Source organism: Coffea eugenioides, chromosome 3 (assembly GCF_003713205.1).
Source record: "Coffea eugenioides isolate CCC68of chromosome 3, Ceug_1.0, whole genome shotgun sequence".
Classification (NCBI taxonomy): Eukaryota; Viridiplantae; Streptophyta; class Magnoliopsida; order Gentianales; family Rubiaceae; genus Coffea; species Coffea eugenioides.
Window position 1 is genome coordinate 20028722 of NC_040037.1, and position 21042 is coordinate 20049763.

At 37.3% G+C, this 21042-nt stretch overlaps 1 protein-coding gene across 1 annotated transcript; it reads left to right on the forward strand.

Moving 5' to 3' along the window:
• The first annotated feature begins 744 nt into the window (after window positions 1–744).
• LOC113766276 (cell division control protein 48 homolog B-like) lies at window positions 745–12033 on the forward strand. Its single transcript, XM_027310485.1, has 8 exons — window positions 745–816; window positions 7601–7714; window positions 7870–8154; window positions 8231–8400; window positions 9132–9260; window positions 10315–10402; window positions 10485–10562; window positions 11049–12033. The coding sequence occupies exons 1-8, from the start codon at window positions 745–747 to the stop codon at window positions 11520–11522; spliced, it is 1410 nt and encodes a 469-aa protein (XP_027166286.1). The 3' UTR covers window positions 11523–12033.
• Window positions 12034–21042: the final 9009 nt, after the last annotated feature.

Consider the following 21042-nt stretch of genomic DNA (forward strand, 5'->3'; position numbering starts at 1 on the left):
GTGAGCGAGCACGAGGAGGAACAGCTGGTGACTTGGTTCATTTGGATTTCTCCTCATTTTTGTCATACTTCTGCCAATATTGAATTTCGGAACAAAGATGTCCAGGGATTCGAATATGACATCCGTTGGCCAAAACTGTGTCGGTTTGTAAAAAATATTCTTTTGCAAAAATATTCCTATGAAACTCATTTTTCCTCAATTGCTTGTATTCATGGCGTTTTGTAGGATTAAGCACAGCTGTTTGTGTTTTGCATTCTTTTGCATATTCATTCCTGCATGACATGTGAAGTTACCTTGCATACATTATTTTTGGGTCATTGAATTTTGGTAAATGACAATCCCCGTGGTTTATTCGAAGCATACTTGGGTTCAGTCATCTTTTGAAAAGGATTAAGGTTCAGCAAAACCAGTTATGCAGGCTTCACAATATGACAAAATGCATACCCGGTCAGTCTGGGAAAAGCAGAAATGCTTGGAAGTGACAAATCCAACTAAGTCAGATGTCGCAGCAAAAGTTGGCGAAAGCATAAAAAAGACTCATGTTTACACGATTCTCAAAGGAAAACGGATCAAATGGTGGTGGCAATGTCTTTGTTTTTTCTCTTTTTGCAGAAAAATTTCGCGCATGGATGAAAACAATCACACCTCGCACTGGAGCCAGTATCGGAAAGAGTTCTCCAGCGAACGAAAGCGAATCGAAGAATATTGCAAGCAAGTTTGATCAAAAGGGGCAACAATATGGCAATGGCGAATCAACTATTAGCTCAGAGGCAAAAACTTAACCTCTACTGGGGCAAAATTCTGGACTATTTTCAGGTAAGTATACTGGAATTTCCCGTTTTAAATTTCATTTTGCATCGCCACTAGCCGTTGGGTCAGTCCCACTAGTGCGCATTCCTTTTATTCTGCCGCTAGCTGTTGGGTCAGTCCCACTAGTGCGCATTCCTTTTATTTTGCCGCTAGCCGTTGGGTCAGTCCCACTAGCGCGCATTTCATTTACATCACCACTAGCCGTTGGGTCAGTCCCACTAGTGAGTCTTTCATTTACTTTGCCGCTAGCCGTGGGTCAGTCCCACTAGTGAGCATTTCATTTACATCACCACTAGCCGTTGGGTCAGTCCCACTAGTGAGCATTTTGTTTTGCACCGCCACTAGCCGTGGGTCAGTCCCACTAGTGAGCATTTCATTTTACCTTGCCACTAGCCGTGGGTCAGTCCCACTAGTGAGCATTTCATTTTGCGTCGCCACTAGACGTGGGTTAGTCCCACTAGTGAAGCATTTCATCTTTATTGCCACTAGCCGTGGGTCAGTCCCACCAGTGAGTATTTTATTTTCATTACCGCTAAACGTGGATCAGTCCCACTAGCGTGCATTTCATTTCATTTCACTTCATGATTTTAAATTTCTTGTTGGGGTCAGTCCCTTCGGGTCAGTCCCGTTTTAAAATTTCTGTTTAGGGTCAGTCCCTTTTAATTTTCCATTCGGGTCAGTCTCGATTTAAATTCTTGTTGGAAGTCAGTCCCCTTTTAAATTGCTTGTTCAGGTCAGTCCCATTTTAAATTCTTGGTTTGGGTCAGTCCCATTTTACAATTTTGGTTAAAAGAGGTCAGTCCTCATTTCCAAAAACGGCAGTCGTTCGAATTATAGCTGCAGCCGAATAACTCAGGTAAGTATTTGGTATCTATTTTTTTGTCTCAAGTTTTTCCAAAACTCAGACAAAGAAGGGCAAACTGTAGACACCAAAATTTTAGTGTAATTTCATTTACTATTTATTTTTTTTAGTTTATTTGTCGTGTTAGTTTTATTCACTTTTTAGTTTTTAGTTTTTAGTTTTTTTTTTTTATTTTTTTAGTTTAAGTTTTTAGCATAGAATTTCTCGAAAAGAAAAGAAAAAGCATTCAAAAAATATGTTTTAGTTGTTTTGATTTAAATTCAATGTTTTCTTGGAAAAATGGAAAAATGAAGAAAAGAAAAGAAAAATGAAAATCGCAACTTTGTTGTTTATTATTTCTAGCTTGTTTATTTTTATCCGATGTTAATTAAATTGTTGTTTTTATTTAATTTTATTATCAATTTTGTTAAATTACTTAAAAAAAAAAGGAGTCTAAATGCTCGTGTTTACACTTCTCTTGAAAAGGGGTTGATCGAATGGAGGCGGTATTATCTATCATTGTTTCTTTTCTTGCAGGTCTGACAGTTCAATAAGCATAACACTGGGGCAGTTTAGAGGAAGTTGTTTGCTTCCCTCCTCAAATTCTACGAAGGTTTTGTACAAATCGACCAAATGAAGAACTTCGGCAGGCTCGGGTTTTATCCCACTGACCGCTTTTATTCTCGGCAGGCTCGGGTTTTATCCCACTGACCCGCATTTTATTCTCGGCAGGCTCGGATTTTATCCCACTAACCGTTTTTATTTTCGTTGGGCATGGTTTTATCCCTCCGACTCGGCAGGCTCGGGTTTTATCCCACTGACCGCTTTTATTTTCGACAGGCTCGGATTTTATCCCACTGACCGTTTTTATTGGGCATGGGTTTTATCCCTCCTATCTCGACAGGCTCGAGTTTTATCCCACTGACCGTTTTTATTTTCGTTGGGCATGGGTTTTATCCCTCCGACCTCAGCAGGCTCGGGTTTTATCCCACTGGCCATTTTTATTTTCTTTGGGCATGGGTTTTATCCCTCCGACCTCGGCAGGCTCGGGTTTTATCCCACTGACCGCTTTTATTTTCGACGGGCTCGGGTTTTATCCCACTGACCGTTTTTATTGGCATGGGTTTTATCCCTCCGATCTCAGCAGGCTCGGATTTTATCCCACTGACCGTTTTCTTGACCATTTGCTTGATCATTGGATTGATGGTTGTGTTTGTCATTCATTTTGTATTTCATGTTTAGAAGTTCTGAGAGTTTTGACTTCTTCTACTTTGCAAAGATCAAATATAGTCAATGCATTTGTTTCAGTATGGTTCATTTGTATTCGAACTACGTTCGACCTGATTCCCGTGGTGGGATACGTAGGCAACTCGACATGAGTTCGGTCACCTTTTCTGCAATGTTATTACATCATTTTGTCCAATAATTTCAGCCAAGTATTGACTTGTTCAGAAACAGCTAGAAGAGACAGGTAAGTATTTGGTGTCTACGTCTTTGTCTCAAGTTTCTTTGAAACTCAGACAAAGAGGGGCAAACTGTAGACACCAAATTTTTGATTTTTTAAACTTTATTTGTTTAATTAATTTGATCTTAGCTTTATTTGTTTCAATTTTAGGGTTTTTTATTTTTATTTTTATGTTTATTTTATTTTCATTTTTATTATTTATTTTATTTTGGGTCTCTTATTTATTTTTTTATTCAAGATTAAAAGCATTTTTATAAGTTTCAAAAAAAAAAAAAGGAAAAGTAAAAAAAATGAATAACAAATGGAGGGTGCATGCATGGGACAAGTGTCCCTCTTGTATTTTTTACAACAAGGCATTTAAGGGGGTGAGGTGTTAGGGACATTTTGGGGAAATGTAAGGGGGGCCGGAATAAAGAAAAAAAAATGAAAAAAGAGAGGGTGAAAAGGAGAAAGAGGGGAGAGCCGACAGAGAGGGGGTGGAGTAGAAAACAGAAGGGAGAATAACGGCGAGGATTTTTGGGGGAGAGAGCAAGAAACCAGGAGGCTGGTCGGCGACTGAAGGAACTAAGAAAATGAACAGAGAGTTTAGAAAAGGGAGAGGGAAACGAACGGTAAAAAATAGAAGAAAGCTTCGGAAGAGTAGAAAGGTCAAGCTTTTAGGCTGAGAAGGAAGAGATTGGGGCAAGGAATTGAAAGGAAAAGCTGGTGGGGAGCCTCAGGAACGAAGGAGGAAGAAAACGATTTCGGGTAAAAATGAAGCAAACAAGGGTTTCGCAGGGATCCGTTGCATAAGGATTTGGATCTGGTTTTGACTCTTAAAAGGCCAGAGGTAGTTTTTCCATCCTCTATGTTCATAAGTTACGGGGTTTACATCCTAAGTTTCAAAATTTCTGCTGCTACGACCGTTACTGCGTTCTTTCATTTTCTTCCTTCCTTGTACTTGCTATTCGTGCATCTGATAAAAGGGGGAGAGGCTTTGATTCATGTTTGTGCATTAAGTAACGTGTAAAATATAACAATCCGAGGCTTTCCCTCTGTGACGGTTTGTTTTCTTCTTTTCCTGTTTCGTTTTCCCGCACAAGGCTATAGTTTTGTATTTAGTTGCTGAAGTTTTGTGTCAAGAATGGAATCTGTAATCCTATTTAGGCCAAAAGCTATCGATTTTCATGTTTCCTTTCCTCCGTGAAGCTGAATAGGTATGACCCGTAGGTTTGGTCTGGTTTTTTTTTTGGGACGGAAGTTTGGGGATTTTTTCTATAGCTGATGGGTTCGTGAGGGTTCATGGCTATTTCTTTTGGTTGTCCTTATGCACAATCTGGGTTGAAGAGTTCTGGGAAATGCATAATTTATGGCTGGGTTTGATGATAGGACGTATAAAGTCTTATTTTGGTTCGAAGAGATTGCTGTTTTCTTGAATCTTGTTGGCCGCGTATGTCCTAAATGCCATAGTTGGAAGTTACAGTTTTTTTTTTACTTTTACTTCCAAGATTTGCATGTTTTTCTTGAGTCTTTGTGTTGAAAATGAATAGTAAGCCTGGTGTTTCGATATTTTGATTCCAGTCTTTCTTTTGTTTTGGTTGAAATGCTAAGTGGTGCCTGACTGAAAGGAAGATCGCATCTCATAAGATTTCAATGATGCAGAAATGTTTGTAAACTTTGCATGGAGTCACTTGAACTGTTCAGATTTTGCATGCCTGTTGTCCGACCATTGGTGTCTAAATCTGCAAGTTTTCATGATGCGAAGTGAGAGGATTGTATGGTAGTTGTGTTTGGATTTGGTTGTGCTTGAAGGCTGGTTTTGTAAAGTGCCAAACTTCAGAAAGCCTTGCTGCACTTTTCCTTCTTCCTTCTTTTGCTGTTAGTTTTCTCCCCTTAATGGTCAGCTCCAATTTTTGTTTCAATCCTGCAATGAAGTTACATGTTTAATCGATGACGGATAGGTAGAAACCTGCTATTTGATAAACCTGTTGCATGATAAAACGAATAGAGTAGCGGCTGGAAAATTGCCGCAAGCTTGGAAACAAAAAGGCAGCAGGTTTCATTTGTTAGTGGCAGAAGCTAAGTTTTCTACGTAGTTGCATGCATGATCAAGAAGGAAAAATTATACTTTGCTCCCTCTAGTCTCTAGTAATGCTACAAAGGCCCAATTACATTCCAATTTTTTGCAATTAAGTCTTACGTTGATTGCAATTGAAACCGTTATTTGGCTTTTTATTATTTTTGGGACCTTTGAAGTTCTTAAATGTTTCGATTGAATTCGAATGGTTGATTAATGTTTGCAATTGGGTCCTTGGTGGGTCCCTTTCTTGAAACTTATGCATTATTTGATTTCATTTAGGTTGCAACTAGGAGGGATTTTGTGATTTTGTTTATATTTTACCATTAAATTGGTGCATTAATCCTTTGTTTTGATGGTTTTAGCCCAAGTTATCTCTTTCTTTTGGTGACGCTAGCCCAGGTTGAGTCTTGTTTACTTTATTAACATCATAAATGGGGAGGTATAATTTCTTTTATCCCTTTTTGTCTTTCTCCTATGTGATCCAACGTGCTAAGTGAAAATGGCATGTCTACTTTGCTTACCTTGCCTTTCCTTGATTCCTTTCATTTATTTCATTTACTTTTGCTTTTTATTAAATTATTCTTTATGGGGTATGTGTACACCTCTTGGCTTGTAATAGATAGGGCTTGGAGAGCAATTTTGTCCACTTTCCCCCTTTCCCTTTTGTTTTAGTTAGCAAATGTAATAGGTTCATTAGTTTGATTGCTTGTTTTTGTTGCTACGTGTTAATTTGCTTTATTAGGCTCTTGCATTTAGTCGAGCATGCTAAGTGTTATGTGCTACGTGTTTATAGGTGATTGGCATATCTACTTGCTTTCTATAGCCATGGATGAATGTGATGGATGAATGTACGTCACCACACTAGTCCAACGCTAGTTGTGGCTCGTTGTCCGTTTCCACTAGTCCAACGCTAGTAGGAATTCATAGAAAGGGCTAGTCCATTGCTAGACCCAATAGGCCGTCCCCTTTCGTTAGTGCATACTTGCATATTCACTACATTTCATGCATTTCTCTTAGTTTTTATCATTTGGCATGCTCCTCCAATCCTTTCCCCTTCATTCTAGGCTTTTGCATCTTCATGCTAGTTATAGGGTACATTTGTTTGAGAGTCCCCTTTCGATAAGGGAAACGAGCGAGTGTGGTTACAAAATAGCCTTAGCACGCTAGTTCTTCCTTCTAATCCAAGGGAAAATCAAAGTCATGAAATTAGGAGTCATTCCCGTGCCCGACTTGATGCATGCCTCTGGGTTCATACGCTTTCATTTTTATCATATCACCTCCTCACTCTTTTATCCACATTTTCTCACTACTTACACTTTTCTCAATCCACACTTTCTCACCACTTTCTTCCTATCACTTATATGTATCTACTATCATATTTTCATCCACTTGCACACATACACCTTTATTTTTCTCAATTTGCACACATGCACTTTTCTTACATTTGCACACATGCACGTTTCTTACATTTTCACACACGCACTCATATTTGAGTCTTCATTTGCACTACCCGTGACCTCTATGAGGACTTTCCTTATTGGCCACCACAACTCATGTGGTTGGGACCAAAAAGCCTCATAAGAGACATTTTAGATTTGGGATTGCATTTTTCTTTCCTTTTCGCATCCATTAGTCATATCCAACATACTATACATACTTTGGGTAGAATAATTAGGAAAAGTGGGACTAAGTCACGCAACTAGCTCTTGCTAGGGTAAGGGAGTGCCTTAGGCTTTGCCTTTGCCTTCTCCCTTATCAAATGTGACCCCCGATCCCTTTCTTTGGTTACGTAGACCCAAAAGTTTTTTTAAAAGGGGTTTGTTCACTTTTTCGTTCAAAAAACAAAAATCATTTTGGGTGACTTGGTACACCCTAACTCTATACCAAGTGGCGACTCCATTTTCTATTCAAAAACCCTTTTTGAACTTTGTTTGGCCAAACCGTCGCATTTCACAATCCCACGGCCTTTATTTTCACTTTCACACGTTCACATACATATCTCACACACTACATTCACACCATATCAAAAAGTGGGGCGCGACAAATGTTACATAGATCAGAAATGCTATGCTATGCTATGCTATGTGACCTTTTGTCTTACCTTACCCACATTAAGATTATATATGAATCCTTAACAACAAATTTAAAAGGACATAATTGGAATAGCAAAAACTAAGATCAAAATACTGCTTACACTCGCACTCCAAAGTAGACTCATGGTACTATTTATACAGTAATGATAATGATAATGATTGTTTTAGAGTGTGTTAAGGCAGAAAATGAGGATTAATTTTTACTTAAGCGAGAAAGGATTATTCAAAGTTAGTAACTTCAAAGATTTTCTTTATCTCTGGTCTATCTGAGACCTGCCTACTTTCCTTTTTTTTCTGTACTGAGTACAAAACTGTTCCTAAGTATTTGACAGTCCTCTTTATTCAAAGTGGATGCAATTGATCCCGCGCTTAGAAGGTCTGGGCGTTTTGACACAGAGATTGAAGTCATAACACCTAGTGAAGCTGAACGCTTTCAAATTCTCAAGGTCAGCTCAGGATTTTCGTATACTATCTTTTAAATGGCCTTTGTCGGGGCCACTCACATGTGGGAGCGTTGGAATATGGGCTAATAGCTTAGATGTTTACCTTGTGCATCTCTAAAGGATTACACTTCATCTCTCTCTCTCTGTCTCTCTCTCAGCTCTACATAAAGAGGCTTTCTTTGGATCCCGATGTCAACTTGCAATCCTTGGCTGCTGCGTGCAATGGTTATGTTGGAGCAGATTTAGAAGCTTTGTGTCGTGAGGCTGCTCTTTCTGCACTTAGAAAATCTTCAGATGGAGATCTTGGAGGCAAAATATGTAACATAACAGTGGATGATTTTAAACATGCTAGGTCAATTGTTGGGCCGAGTATAACAAGAGGTGTTACAGTTGAAATCCCAAAGGTTTCTTGGGAAGACATTGGGGGTCAATATGAGTTAAAGGTCTGTTGCTGTTGCACTACTTTTCAAGTTTACAACCATAAGTGTAAGTATCTTACAAGTCTACTGCATAAAACAGAAAAAGCTTCAGCAAGCTGTTGAGTGGCCCTTGAAACACTCTTCAACTTTTTCACGGCTCGGGGTGTCCCCTATTCAAGGAATCCTTCTTCATGGACCTCCAGGCTGTTCGAAAACAACACTTGCTAAAGCTGCTGGTCATGCAGCCCAAGCATCTTTCTTTTCATTGAGGTTAGTCCATCATTAATTTTCTATACCACTTCCCGAAAAAAAAATTGAGATCAAATGATAGTTGAGGAAAAGTGTATATTCTTAGATGTACCCAGCTCTTTTTCCACTAGTTTTCTTTATTTCTTTTTTTTGTATATTTTGCTTTAATTTTTTATATTCCAAAGAGGCTGGATGAACTCCTGCTATGATAATGTTACCATTCTGAACTCAGCAGTGCATGTTGCTTTCATGATTTGCAAGTGAAAACTATCTGTTTCATGAAGCATTATTGCATCCGTAAGATCCTGCATTCGTGGGATGAGTAAGCTGGAAGAACTTCTACTTGGTTGTCTACCACTAGATGCATACAGGCGTTAAAACTGACTTCTATTAATATTTCTTCTCACCAATCATGCCACTGTTGTTTGTCTTTTGTGTGTGTGTGTGTGTGTTCACTTCCTTATTTAATCAGAATTTATCAATTATAATCCAAAAGTGAGTAAGTTAGCAATAGTGGTGTTCTAGTAGGCCTTTGGTATGTTGAGAATGGCTCCATTTCATCCTTATTGGAAAAAGAGAAAGGCAGTATATATTGATTTTCAATCTAATAGATACCGCGTCTTAAGTGTACTCATTGTTTAAGCTTAACAACCAATATAGAAGAGTGAGCTTACTATGATCATTCTTGATATCTGAATGTCAGCAACATAATTGCAATTGCACTGGTGTGGAAATTTACATTAGTTTTTCAGTGGTGCAGAACTCTTTTCTATGTATGTTGGTGAAGGCGAAGCTTTGTTGCGTAATACATTTCGGAGGGCTCGTCTTGCAGCTCCTAGTATAATTTTTTTCGACGAGGCTGATGTTGTTGCTGCAAGACGGTAAATATTGTTTTTATTTTCCGCTTTTTCTTTTTGCAACAAACTTTTTTGTATCAGGGACACAGATCACATGTGCTAGCTTATACTCAATTCTTTAGCATTTTATCATACTTCAACCAGGTGTAAGCTGTTACCATATGTTATGGTTTTCTTGAGTTTGAACTAGTGCTTGTTGAAGTTGCATGCCTGAACAGTGTATTCAAACTTGCATGTATAGCAACTGATGCTTCTGATGCCTGCACAGTTTGATCATTGGTCTCTTAAATGGTTTTTTGCACCTTCTGACAAATAACACTTCTCTTGCTTTATGGTTCTTGAAAGAAATCTGTCAATCTCTTTAACACCTTTTTTTATTGTGTTCAAACATATGGTTTTAAGTCAAGAAGGCCAGTAAGTAGTTATTTGAAGCTTGAAGATACCGTGTCCTGATATAAATTAACCCTTCCTCTATCAAGACATAAAAGCATCATTTGGGAGTTCTTCAAGTTCTTTCAGAGTTGGTTTCAAATACAAATGATTTGCTGACCTGGTCCACCATTGAGAAATTTCTTCCAATTTTCATTGCGTAATAGTTAGAAGTGTTTGCTTGTATGCTTTTGGATTTAGTCTGCTTAAGTTTCCTCTTGGAATCCTTTTCTTGTTTGGCATTCTACCTTATACTGTTTAGCTTGTGTAATGACTCAAAATGGGCAACTATATAAATCTAATTGTTTAATGTCCCTTTCCATGCAATGATATTGTGGATTGGCAGTCAGTCAATTGTATGCTAGGCATTTAGGTGATAGATATAGGTCACGTGTATGACATTTAGTATATGGTATGCTACTATATGTAGTTTCACTTGGACATTTAGACAGATGGAGAAAGTTTTTTTAATGTTCTTATTGTTGTAGTTAGCTCTTCCTTTCTGAGACTATAGTTCCTTTTCCTTTTCGGGAGATATCATTAGAGTTGGGGTGAGACACCACTAAAGTTGGAGTCATACACATGCATTCACACTGTTAACTTTTGGAGTCCATTTTGATTTCTGGTACCATTTTTCCTTTAATTACAGAGGAGGAAGTTCAAGTGGCAGCACTACAGTGGGTGAGAGACTTTTATCTACTCTACTAACAGAAATGGATGGTTTAGAGGAGGCAAAAGTGAGCACAACAATTATTACTCTTCAGCTTTAGAGTTGAGGTGTTAATATTTTCTGGCGTGACTGCTAATTTCTTTTCTCAGGGCATTCTTGTTTGGGCTGCTACAAACCGTCCTCATGCAATTGATGCTGCACTTATGCGACCTGGACGCTTTGATCTAGTAAGGTTTCTTAATAGAAATGAGCTATTACTGTGTTTTTATTATCCAAAAGGTGGAAAAACATGCACATTTTCTAAAGCTTTATATTTTGCTTTGGCTGTTGCATATTCTCTATGTTGTTCTTTGTGCCTCTCCTTATCCTTCAGAGAAGAGTAAGATAGCTTTACTTCTAGCTGCTAAAGAGTCTGTTATCATAGCATGAGTTAGGGGTAGAAATTGTCTTTTTCTTTGTGTTACTGAGATAGAATAGGAGGAACCGGGCGTTGTTTGAAAGACTCGTGTCCAAGTGGAAAGTTGCTGTTTTCATTCAGCACGTATCTGTCTTGATTTGTAAATTTTCATAATTACTATGGAGTACTTGTGCTGATGGTGTATAAACATCAGTATGAATGGTCTGATGTTACATAACGCAGGGACTCAAGTAACTTGTTGATAGGAGTAATGCTGATGAGTGGCTAATTTGGATAATTGTTGTAATTGTTGTAGGTGCTTTATGTCCCACCACCTGATCTGGAAGCTCGATATGAAATTCTTCGAGTTCATACACGTGGTATGAAAGTGGATCCTGATGTTGATTTGAGACAGATAGCAGCAGATACGAAGCTCTTCACTGGGGCTGAACTGGAGGGGCTCTGCAAAGAGGCTGGAATTGTAGCTTTGAGGGAAGATATATCGGCCACTCTTGTTTGTAGTCAGCATTTCCAAACAGTCAGGAATTCCCTAAAACTAGCTCTTACAAGAGAGGATATCAATTTTTATTCCTCATTCATGAAAAATCCGTTGTTGAGGTCTTCTGCTCCATCTAAACCCAGGTCCAACCATAGAGTCAAGGAGACCAAGAAACTTTTCATTTTGACGATACCCATTACGCTTGGTGTCATTGGTTTTATGTTGTATGGTGGGATTAAATATTTTTTGACATCTCCAGACAGAGTACCGAAAGTTTTAGCCAGTACATGATGGATGAGTCACATTTCACTATAATTGCATCAAAGATGATTGTACTTGCTGGTCTCTTATGCTGAGCAATATAGTATTGAACACTCTGGAGACTAAAGACGATTGTACTGGCTAGTCTCGAGCACTTGCCATTTTTTGGAGTTGGGGGGGCCTGACTTTTGTATGAAGACTGTTGAAGAACTAGAATCTGATTACCAGGCTTAAACCAAGGAGTTTGTATCCGTTGTCTCATCTCCTGTCCCCAGCTCCCAAGTCTTGTCTTCTGCTTTTAGTTTGCAATGATGCACAGTTAATGTTAAGGGCACTTTGTCAGCAGGAAACGCTTGGGCTGCCAAAGGATGCATTTGAAGCGGATTCGTAACATGTATGAGAGTTGAAATTATATTACAGCAAATTCTTTTAATCAGACTGATGAATGTTGTAGTTTTCTTTCCTTTTAGTTCCCTTCCAAAGATTGTTAGCTTACTCATTATTATTATTACTATTATTTTGGTCAAAACGGCAACCTGTATTTCTAATGATGATCCGTGCATTAACAATTGTGCTGAGCAAATGGCCAGAGATCTGTACAGCTTGTTATTCTTCACAGTGGGATTGAATCTCTCCATTCTCCATCCAGAGTTTTATCCAATGCATGTTTTGTGATATTTAGACTGCTATCAATGTTGTTGTCGTTTATCAATGATGCGGACGAGACCCATGGTGTTCAAGTAGACCCTGTAAAGGTGCCCCAAGGCCCAATGACACGAGCACGATCCAAGAGATTCAAGGAGTCGCTTCAAGCCTTGGTTTATGCCGTCCAAACCCAAGAGAAACCGCCCATTGAAGGGATTGAGTTAGAAGATCCTGGCGAGACTACTAAAGTATTGCTTTCGGTTGAAAATGCAAGTGGTCAAGGTCCGAACAGCGGATTGGGCCGCAGTTAAGTGACTACGCTGAGCTGTACGGGGGTCTCGCTAAGAGTTGTTGGGCCATAGGTTGTTGGGCTAATATTCGGCCAAGTAAAGGATGTGCGCTGGCCGAATTTCTTTTGTATTTTCCAAGCTTTATTAAGGTTGAGTCAAGGCTATAAATAGCCTTAAGACATGTTTTACATTCAGTTTTTGCGATATTATTAATAAATTTCAGAATTTCGTCTTGCATTAAGGCAAATTCCTTTAGCTTGTGAAAGCTAAGTTGAACATCCTAGCGTGGCTCCTAGGTTGTTTATTGACTTATCAATCAAGCGATCACACTTGATTGTGGCGTCCTCCACCGTTGAATTCGTTCTTGAGTGGTCCAAGTTGGGTTCAACTCCGTCTATCCGCAACGTGTACTCTAAGATCCAATCTTTCTTCCGCGTCTCACATCAATCAAGCTCTATTAGTGCATTTTTGTACTCTAATTAGCAATGTATTCATGGGGTGCAAAGGAGAATTGGCGTTTCCTACTGTATATTTGGCTATTTTCTTGAGAATTTGAGTGCAGAAAGATGCTAGGAAAAGTATTTTTAACCAATTCTGGAATCAATCACAGCAGGCATGAAATCATTCAGATTCTTACTCAAAAATCAGTTTAAGTTTCAGAATTCAAATAAGACCATGAAATGGTTATATGCATATATGAGAGTGCCCGAACATCCTGCACTTGTCACATTCATCTTTAATTTGGTTCCAACAGTCAAAGAAATTTTTTAATAAATGCAAGTATCATGTTTGTGAAATTACCATATATCTTGAATATTACACGGCTATACCTCAATTAGTCGAAATCTCAAAATACATAAAAAAAATTATAGAAAAATGAAATTGTAAAATAGCAAACAAACTTCTTTTTTAATGAACAAAACCGTACCAAAAAAAAAGGACTGCAAATTAATTCGAAAATTCCTAAAAGAGAGAAATTGGGAAGTCATTTTTTGCTTTCTTTTAATTTGTTGGGTTGGATGGTAGGGAGAGAGAGATTGTAAATAGAAGTTTTTGGACTCAAAACCTCTCACTTGCCAAAAAAAAAAAAGAGGGAAATATATATATATCGTTTAATTTGTTTATTATTTAGTATTTTCCTTTTCCTTTTCTTTTTTCATAAAAAAAGTATAAAAATTCAAAAGTACGGCGCCGATCAATAATTCCAATCCAATTTTGGCCCAGTTGCCGCATCTTCCACTTCAAAACCCAAAACCCAAAACCCGAAACCCAAAAGCCCTTCAACCTGCTTGAGCTAAAACATTCCTCAAAATCCACCATAGCTCGCCTCCTCCTGTTATTGCCACTGAAAAGGGGTATGATGGTCGGGAGGTTATATCTGCTTTTATTTATCTTGTGACATTCCACTCGAGGGGATTTTTGGTTAATTCTTCAGGATATTTTTTCTTTTCTGGGGAAAAGTTTCCCTTTTTAACCGTGCTACTTGGACGGGGATTGTTTTTTGGCACCAGGGTTTTTTTTATTCATTTGTGGTCAAGAGAGCGTCTTATATTGCTTCAATTCATGAAGGAAGTGCAAATTCCATTTGCTTTCTGATTGAAGGTTTCCTGTTAAAATTGCTTATGGAGTTCTAGTTAACATGCGTGTAACCTTTTAGTGAGATGTCTCAGAATCTTATTAGCTTGGCAGTCAGATTTTCAGGCAGCTTTGAATAGTCCAGTGCTTTTAGGGACTTATGATGGCAATTTATTTATATTTGCTTAAAGTGATTATAATCATGAATGCTCATTTGCTTTGATTTTGGAAAATTAGTTCTTGCTGACATACAAATTCTTTCTTATTGGTTTTCTAGTTGAAAAGCTACTTGTGGAGGAGGTCCGGAATAATAACACACTCATTGTTGTTGGTGAAATTGGGAGTGGCAAGACTACACGTAAGCTTGTCATAGATTTTCTCTTCTGTCGATCTAGGATGTTTAAAATGTGTGACGTTACCTGTTTAGGCATTTGTCATGTAGTCTATTAAATCTACTATATTCAGCTGAAATTCGTGATTTCATCTTTTCGATTTTTTTTTATTAATGCTCAGTAATTCATTGCTAACTTTTGCAACAGTTTTTCTGCTTTGTTACATAGATTCTGTATCTGTGTCTTTGAAGCTCTGTTTGGTGTATGTGAATAGACAAACTTGCATAAATATATTTCTATATAGGCTTCTGTTTTTTGTTACAAGTAATTCTTGACATGTGGTGTGCAACTTCTTTGCCAAGCTTGGCAGTTGCACTTATGATCTTTACATGGAACTCTCCATCAGTGAAAGACGGGTACTCTTTCTGTCCATCATTTGCTGATACAAAGTTGGTTTACTTGCTTGTCTAATTATAATGGAATGATTAAGCTTTTGAAACGCCACTGTTTAGTTTCTGTAATTTAACTTTATAAATTAAACAATTGATTTGGGGTCTGCTTGGATGGTGTGTTTGTTAGGAGTTTGTTTAAAATTTTATTGTGATTTACTGTACTTGTCTTAGGAAGACTTTGTTATTTATGCAAAACGCCCCCTTCACCCACCAACAGCAGCAGCACCTCTGCAACCCAGCACCAGCTGCCACCCCCACCCATCCCCTCTCTTCTCTCCTGCCCTTTCTCCCTCTTCTAACACCGGCACCCCCTCTTCCCCTTGACTTACTGTGCAACCCCTTCCTCTTCTCTCCCACCCACTGCCTTCTCCTCTCTACCCCCTTACCCACGGCCCGCCTCCATCGCCTGCCCAATCTAGAAAGAGGGGGGAGGAAAGGAGAAGGGGGGAAAAGGCAGGAGGAGGGAGAGGAAGGGGGGAGACAACGAGCAGGATGAGGGGGAGGGAGGGAGGAGAAGGGGAAAAACAAGGAGGAGGGAGAGGTGGCAGTGGTAGGTAGGGAGGCAGTGTTGGCGGAATGGTGGTGGGTGTTTTCTAGTGTATTTTTTTTTGTTGGTATTTTTCTTAAACTTGTGGTTGTTTTAGAGGTTACTAAATATGGAGTTGTAGAAAAAAAATTTGCCTTTCTAAAACACCCCTTAAACAGGGATGCCAAACATATTCTTGAATTGGAGGAAAAGTATGAACTAGTTAATTTCTTTTTATCATTCATGTCTAAACAATGTATCCTTGAGATAATATGTTATAGAGATTTTCTGGTCTTCTATTTGTGCTAAAAATTTTGAAACTTTCAAGTATTGCAATTTTAGTACCTGTGACCTTTTTTTTCGTTTTATTGTCAGTGGGAGATCTCGAACTTGTCACTTACACTCTCTTCTTCTATACCATCCAATCCATTCCAGAACTCTGTACAGAGGCCTAATACTTGTGACCTATTTCCTGTTTGGGAAATAAAAAATTAAGGGCTAAACTCGCACCCTCCATCCTAATTCCATCTTATACAAGCTTTAACACTAATGGTCCACGTTAATATGTTTTCAAAATTTATGAGTTATCAATATGTTGGGGGTGTGGTCATGGGATGCATAGAGCGTGGATTTAGTCCGTTCTAGGGGCAAGAAATTATGAAAAATGATGTATTGATTTCTGAGTTTCTTTCTCCTATTAGTATTACTTTTGTCAATTTTGTCAAAATAAAATCTTATAAGTTGGATTTCAAAAATGTCGGATAAAACTTTTCTGAAACCAAATATTCTTTTAAATTCCGAGCTCTGACAAAAATTTCCTTAGGAATCATAAGCACTTTCCTAGCACATCAAGGGTACTCCTGCCCTCTTGCTTGTTACACATTCATAAATCTTCGCATCATTAGCATATGCTACACTGTGAATTCTGTTGCATCAGGCATGGCACTCAAAGGTCCTAATTAGCTGAAGAATCCCACGAAAATGTTGATTTCTTCTTCATATTTCAATGGCAACGTGGGTATATGCAGTTAGAAACTCTGCTATGATCACTGCAGAAAAAGGTGCAAATATGACTGTTAAACAAACCACGTAAAGAAACAGGTTCCTAATGTGATTTTGTCATGGCAACAACTCCTTTTTCTAGCACTAAGGGGTACTTCAGGACCATTTCACAATGAATAATAATCAATGAAACAAAACTTTGATCCACACTAGGTGGTGTTTTCAACGCAGGAAACTGATTTCTTGATATTGAGAGAAGAAGCCTTTGCGTTTTTCTCTGAAGAGCTGGGATTACATGCTGTTGTACAATGGAAAGAGCAAATTTATTGTGCATGGAAATGAAGCTGCTGAAAAAGATTCTGCATATCGTACATTGTACTTTCCATTATGCAACAAGTGTACCCCATGAATCGTTTGACATATGAGACAAAATCGTATATTATATAGAGCTGGCAAACACACTGCACGACATTTGCTGCATTCATGAGGTTAAGATTTGAGTCTCCTGTTCCATGGCTAGGGAAGCCGCTTAAGTAACATCAGGTAATATACTATTTATGCTAAGGTAGACTACGAAGCCAAGACAATACCGACAGAAATGCTAAACCATCCTTGTCTCCTCCAGGCGAATGACAGACAATTGTTTTGCTCCTGGTCCAGGATAGGCATTCATTTGGACATCCATCCTACGACTTGTGATCTCATCTCTTGCAACTTCTGCACTCATTATCTGATTTCATAGGCCAGAGAATGTGAACAAAATACCAACTTAAATACAAATTCACTTCGTCTTTTGCTTGGTTGAGTAAAATTTGGAATTTGACTAGTGTACCTTGTTAACGTCATCGAGCCCTTAATACACATTTTTAATACAATAGATGTATTGCCATTAAAGTTACAACCATGATAATATCAATTAAATGCATAACCAAATACTATAAGAATAAGAGCAGTAAATTATATAGTTGCTTGTGATAGGAACTGTAGTTTTTACTTGATGTTGGGACAACATTCAGGTGAAGAAGGAAGAGAAAGTTTTGGTATGTTGTCCTCAGTTTTTGACTCTACTTCCTAACATAATTTTGCAATTCAAGCTGTAACATCATTCTAAATCCGAGGAGTACGTGATTGAAATGAATTCAAAGAGTGAATTTCTTTGTGTGCTTGTACATGATCGGCTGAGTAATTGGTAATCTGAAACCATTTTTTGTCTGGAATATGGTGCTTAGATTGGTTGCTTTGAGCATTCAAAAAATGTTTTGCCCCAACCAGGTTTCATAATGTATATATGAGTAAGTTCATTAGCTTTGATATTTCACTACAATGGCTCCACAAGTTCTGGGTCGTCTTCATCTAGGGTCCCCGTGGATTTTGTCACAATAGTTGTCATCCCAAGAGGAATTGCTAAGATATATTAGGATGCAGGGAAAGTGAGAAGGTGAATGGGGATAAGTCTTATCCATATTTTGAATGTGGATCTCGTGTACACTGCAATATTAGTCGATCATTATAGAGGTCTTAACGCTAAGACCTCTTATGCAGGTTCGATATAGATTTTTTCATCTATGATCAGCCTTTGTTTAGTCAATTAAAATAGCTGTAGATTTTGAAGATTCAAAAGCAATGGTCACACTGAAACTTCTTGGAAGAACTTCCATCTGGCATTTATAGTATACTAGTGATATCGTACGTGCGTTGCACGTGGTTGGGTGACATGTAGTTTTATCATTTGGTCTTGTTTTTATAATGAGTTGACCTTTGTAATGTAGGGTTGGGAATAGATGCAAGGGTAGGAATTGCATGTTACAAAAGTTTGTAAAGTAAGAAATGCAAAGCAATCTTATTGAATGTAAGATGAAGAAAAAGAGAAGATATTAAGCGTGAAACAGTAATCATTAGTGCTTTAATCTTTCTCGACTTTTATCTTCTTTTTCAATTGAGTTGTGAGTTTGGATGCAGTAGTTCTTGCTCTGTCTTTTTTGGTTTTGAAGGACTGTAGTGGAGCATCATCTTCAATTTCAATCACCTTTGAATTCTTGTCTTTTATGATGCTTTGCCGAGCATGTTGTTTAGATGCAATAGATGGAGTGGCATCTTCTTGTTTGTTTGTATTTGGTAGTTGCTCGAATGCTATTGCCACCATTGATAGATGTCCATGAGAGGAGTGGCCGATTCTATTAAGCTTGATAAGGAACTTGAACTCCTTTTGCTTTGCGGCAATCATTTTGTTATACAACTTTGATTGCTCCATGTCCTGTTAGATTTTCAGTATTTGTAAATCATTTAAATTGAATGCTTAACTACTAAGAGTTGAAGTGTTTATTATTTTAATAATTTTTAAGAACTTACCTTGAAAGATGTAGTGCTATCTATATATTCTTGCACTGGGCATCCAATAAAAGTAGTTGCCAAGTCGTCAAATAATATTATTGTTGCTACATCTTGTCCATCGACGACTTCCATCCTTATATTGTACCTATTTTGGAAATGGTATTAAGTTGTTAACCGTGCTTTTCAAGTTTGCCTTGTTGAAGTCTAGCTTTCATGTCATGTATTTAAGTGAGTGACTTACCTTGGTGTAAAATCTTTTGTTGGATAATTGCATTTGGGGCATTCTGCATCTTCTTCGAAGTTGATAATTTTTGTGCTACATCATTTGCAAGCATTGTAGTATGGTTGGACTTTGTTCTCTATATCATTAACAATTGCATTGAAAGTGTAGAAAGCATGCTGCAAAAGCAGTTATTTGTTATTGTTTCTATGATGTTTGGTTTCCTTTTGAAAGGATTTTCTAAAGTGAAGATTTATGCGGCGATAAATTTACCTCTTTCAATGAATGTTGTTGATGAATAATATGTTTGAGTTGGATGTGCTCGGCCAAGTCCATCTTGTTCTTCAAAATTGCAGCTTCAATATTTTCACTTTTCTTTGTAGTAATCCTATATAAATTTTCAGTAGTGTAATTCAAGGCATTCAATTTGTATTAAAAAAAAGACTGGAAAAAATTGTATTCATACCACTTTTGAAGTTTCAAAGCTCCTTTGCAATTTGGATTGACTTGTAGAGTTGACATGAATGTTGTTGACAGTTGAAACTCTCCTAGAATATTTTAAAATGTTAAGTAATAATTATACTATTATTTTATTTTTACTATTGATATTTTTACCTTGGTATTCAGACATTTGGAACTGCATTGCTGCAATTGCCGGTTTTTGAGATGCAGCTTCTTGTAAAAATTGGCCTTCATTAATTGCCATATCTCCCCATAAGATGATTTTCATAGTGGCAAACCTACAGTGTGGGGATGGGGATATTTTTGATATTTTAATATAAAAATGTGAGGCGTGAAGTAATGATTGCGAAGTTATGAAATAGGGAAAGTGGTATGATATTTTAATATAAAAATGTGAGGCGTGAAGTAATGATTGCAAAGTTATGAAATAGGGAAAGTATTAGGTGGCCAAATTATGAACACTCTACATATAAAGGAGGAAGTGATGCTGGAAGTAGGTTTTTTTTTTTATACTTGGTGCTTCAAACATTTATATCGTAAGATAGCAAGCTAAAAAGTAATCTTACTTTTTGTTTATTATGGTGATTTCTCTCTTTTGAGTGTATCCACCTTGTCTTTTTGGAAGCACCAATATTGGAGCCACACTTGTAACCACACCTATGACATCTGTAGAAAATGAGTGTATTTTGAATGTAAACAAGTGCAACGATTCAACCTAATAGTGTAGAAAATTGTTAGAAGTTTTGCGGAAGGAAGTGGGTTGATTTTGGAAGAAAACATTACCTATTCGTTTGTTGATGAAGTCTGGTTTGTTTGCCTCTTCAAACTCGATAGGTGCATAGATAATGTTTCTTGTTGGCACATGAGAATGGTCTTCGTTGATGTGAGTGTAATTTTGTAGGACCAATTCAATCTCGTTGTTGACATTTGCATACGAAGTGTTTGTTTTATTCACACTTCCATTTGAAAGTAAGTACAACTTATTGTATTGAAAATTGTTTCTAAATCTTGTGATGATATCATCAAACATAATAGCTTGAATTTTTGTTCCCTGTAAATTTATTGAAATGTAAATAAGGAATGGTAATAATTTGCAAAATATAAATAAAAATTAACAGATGAACATGAAAGTATATATTTTCTCACTTCATCGGGGACCAAAATTAAATTTTGCAAAGTTGAAGAAGTGGAAAAAGAAATAAATATAGTGGTGATTTGATTATTGGGCGCCATAGTAAATAGAAAGAATATTAGAGTTTTTTTTGTATTTTTTTTTAAAAAAAAGGAGTAAGGTTTGACATGTTCACTTTATTTAAAAAATTCTTTTGTAGTCAATCATTTAATTTTAAAATTTGAAAAACCTAATACAAAAGCAAAAAAAAGAAATAATAGTAACTTGGTCCGGGAAATGGGAATAAATTACAAAATATGAATATAAATTAAGAGATGAACATAAAAAAAAATATATCTTCTCACCTCATCATCAACAAAAATCAATTTCTGCAAAGTTTCAGATTTCTGTTTTCCAACATAATGCTCGATATTAAATTTTCGTAATAGTAAAACTCGAATTGTCTACATCTTTTCATCTGGCTTCAGGGAGCTGATAAAACGGTTCTCTTGTATTGACATGATACCTAAAAATATGAGGGGGGAAAAACTCAGAATAGGTAGATTAGTAAAATGGAATGTGAAAATACAAGTATAGTAAAGGT

What these genes read in the sequence shown, in the direction of transcription:
- LOC113766276 (XM_027310485.1), top strand. Translation starts at nt 745, where the DNA reads ATGGCGAATCAACTATTAGCTCAGAGGCAAAAACTTAACCTCTACTGG. An exon ending in AAATTCTGGACTATTTTCAG is followed by an intron (nt 817 to 7,600) that starts GTAAGTATACTG and finishes AGTATTTGACAG; the next exon opens with TCCTCTTTATTCAAAGTGGA. An exon ending in GGGGTCAATATGAGTTAAAG is followed by an intron (nt 8,155 to 8,230) that starts GTCTGTTGCTGT and finishes TGCATAAAACAG; the next exon opens with AAAAAGCTTCAGCAAGCTGT.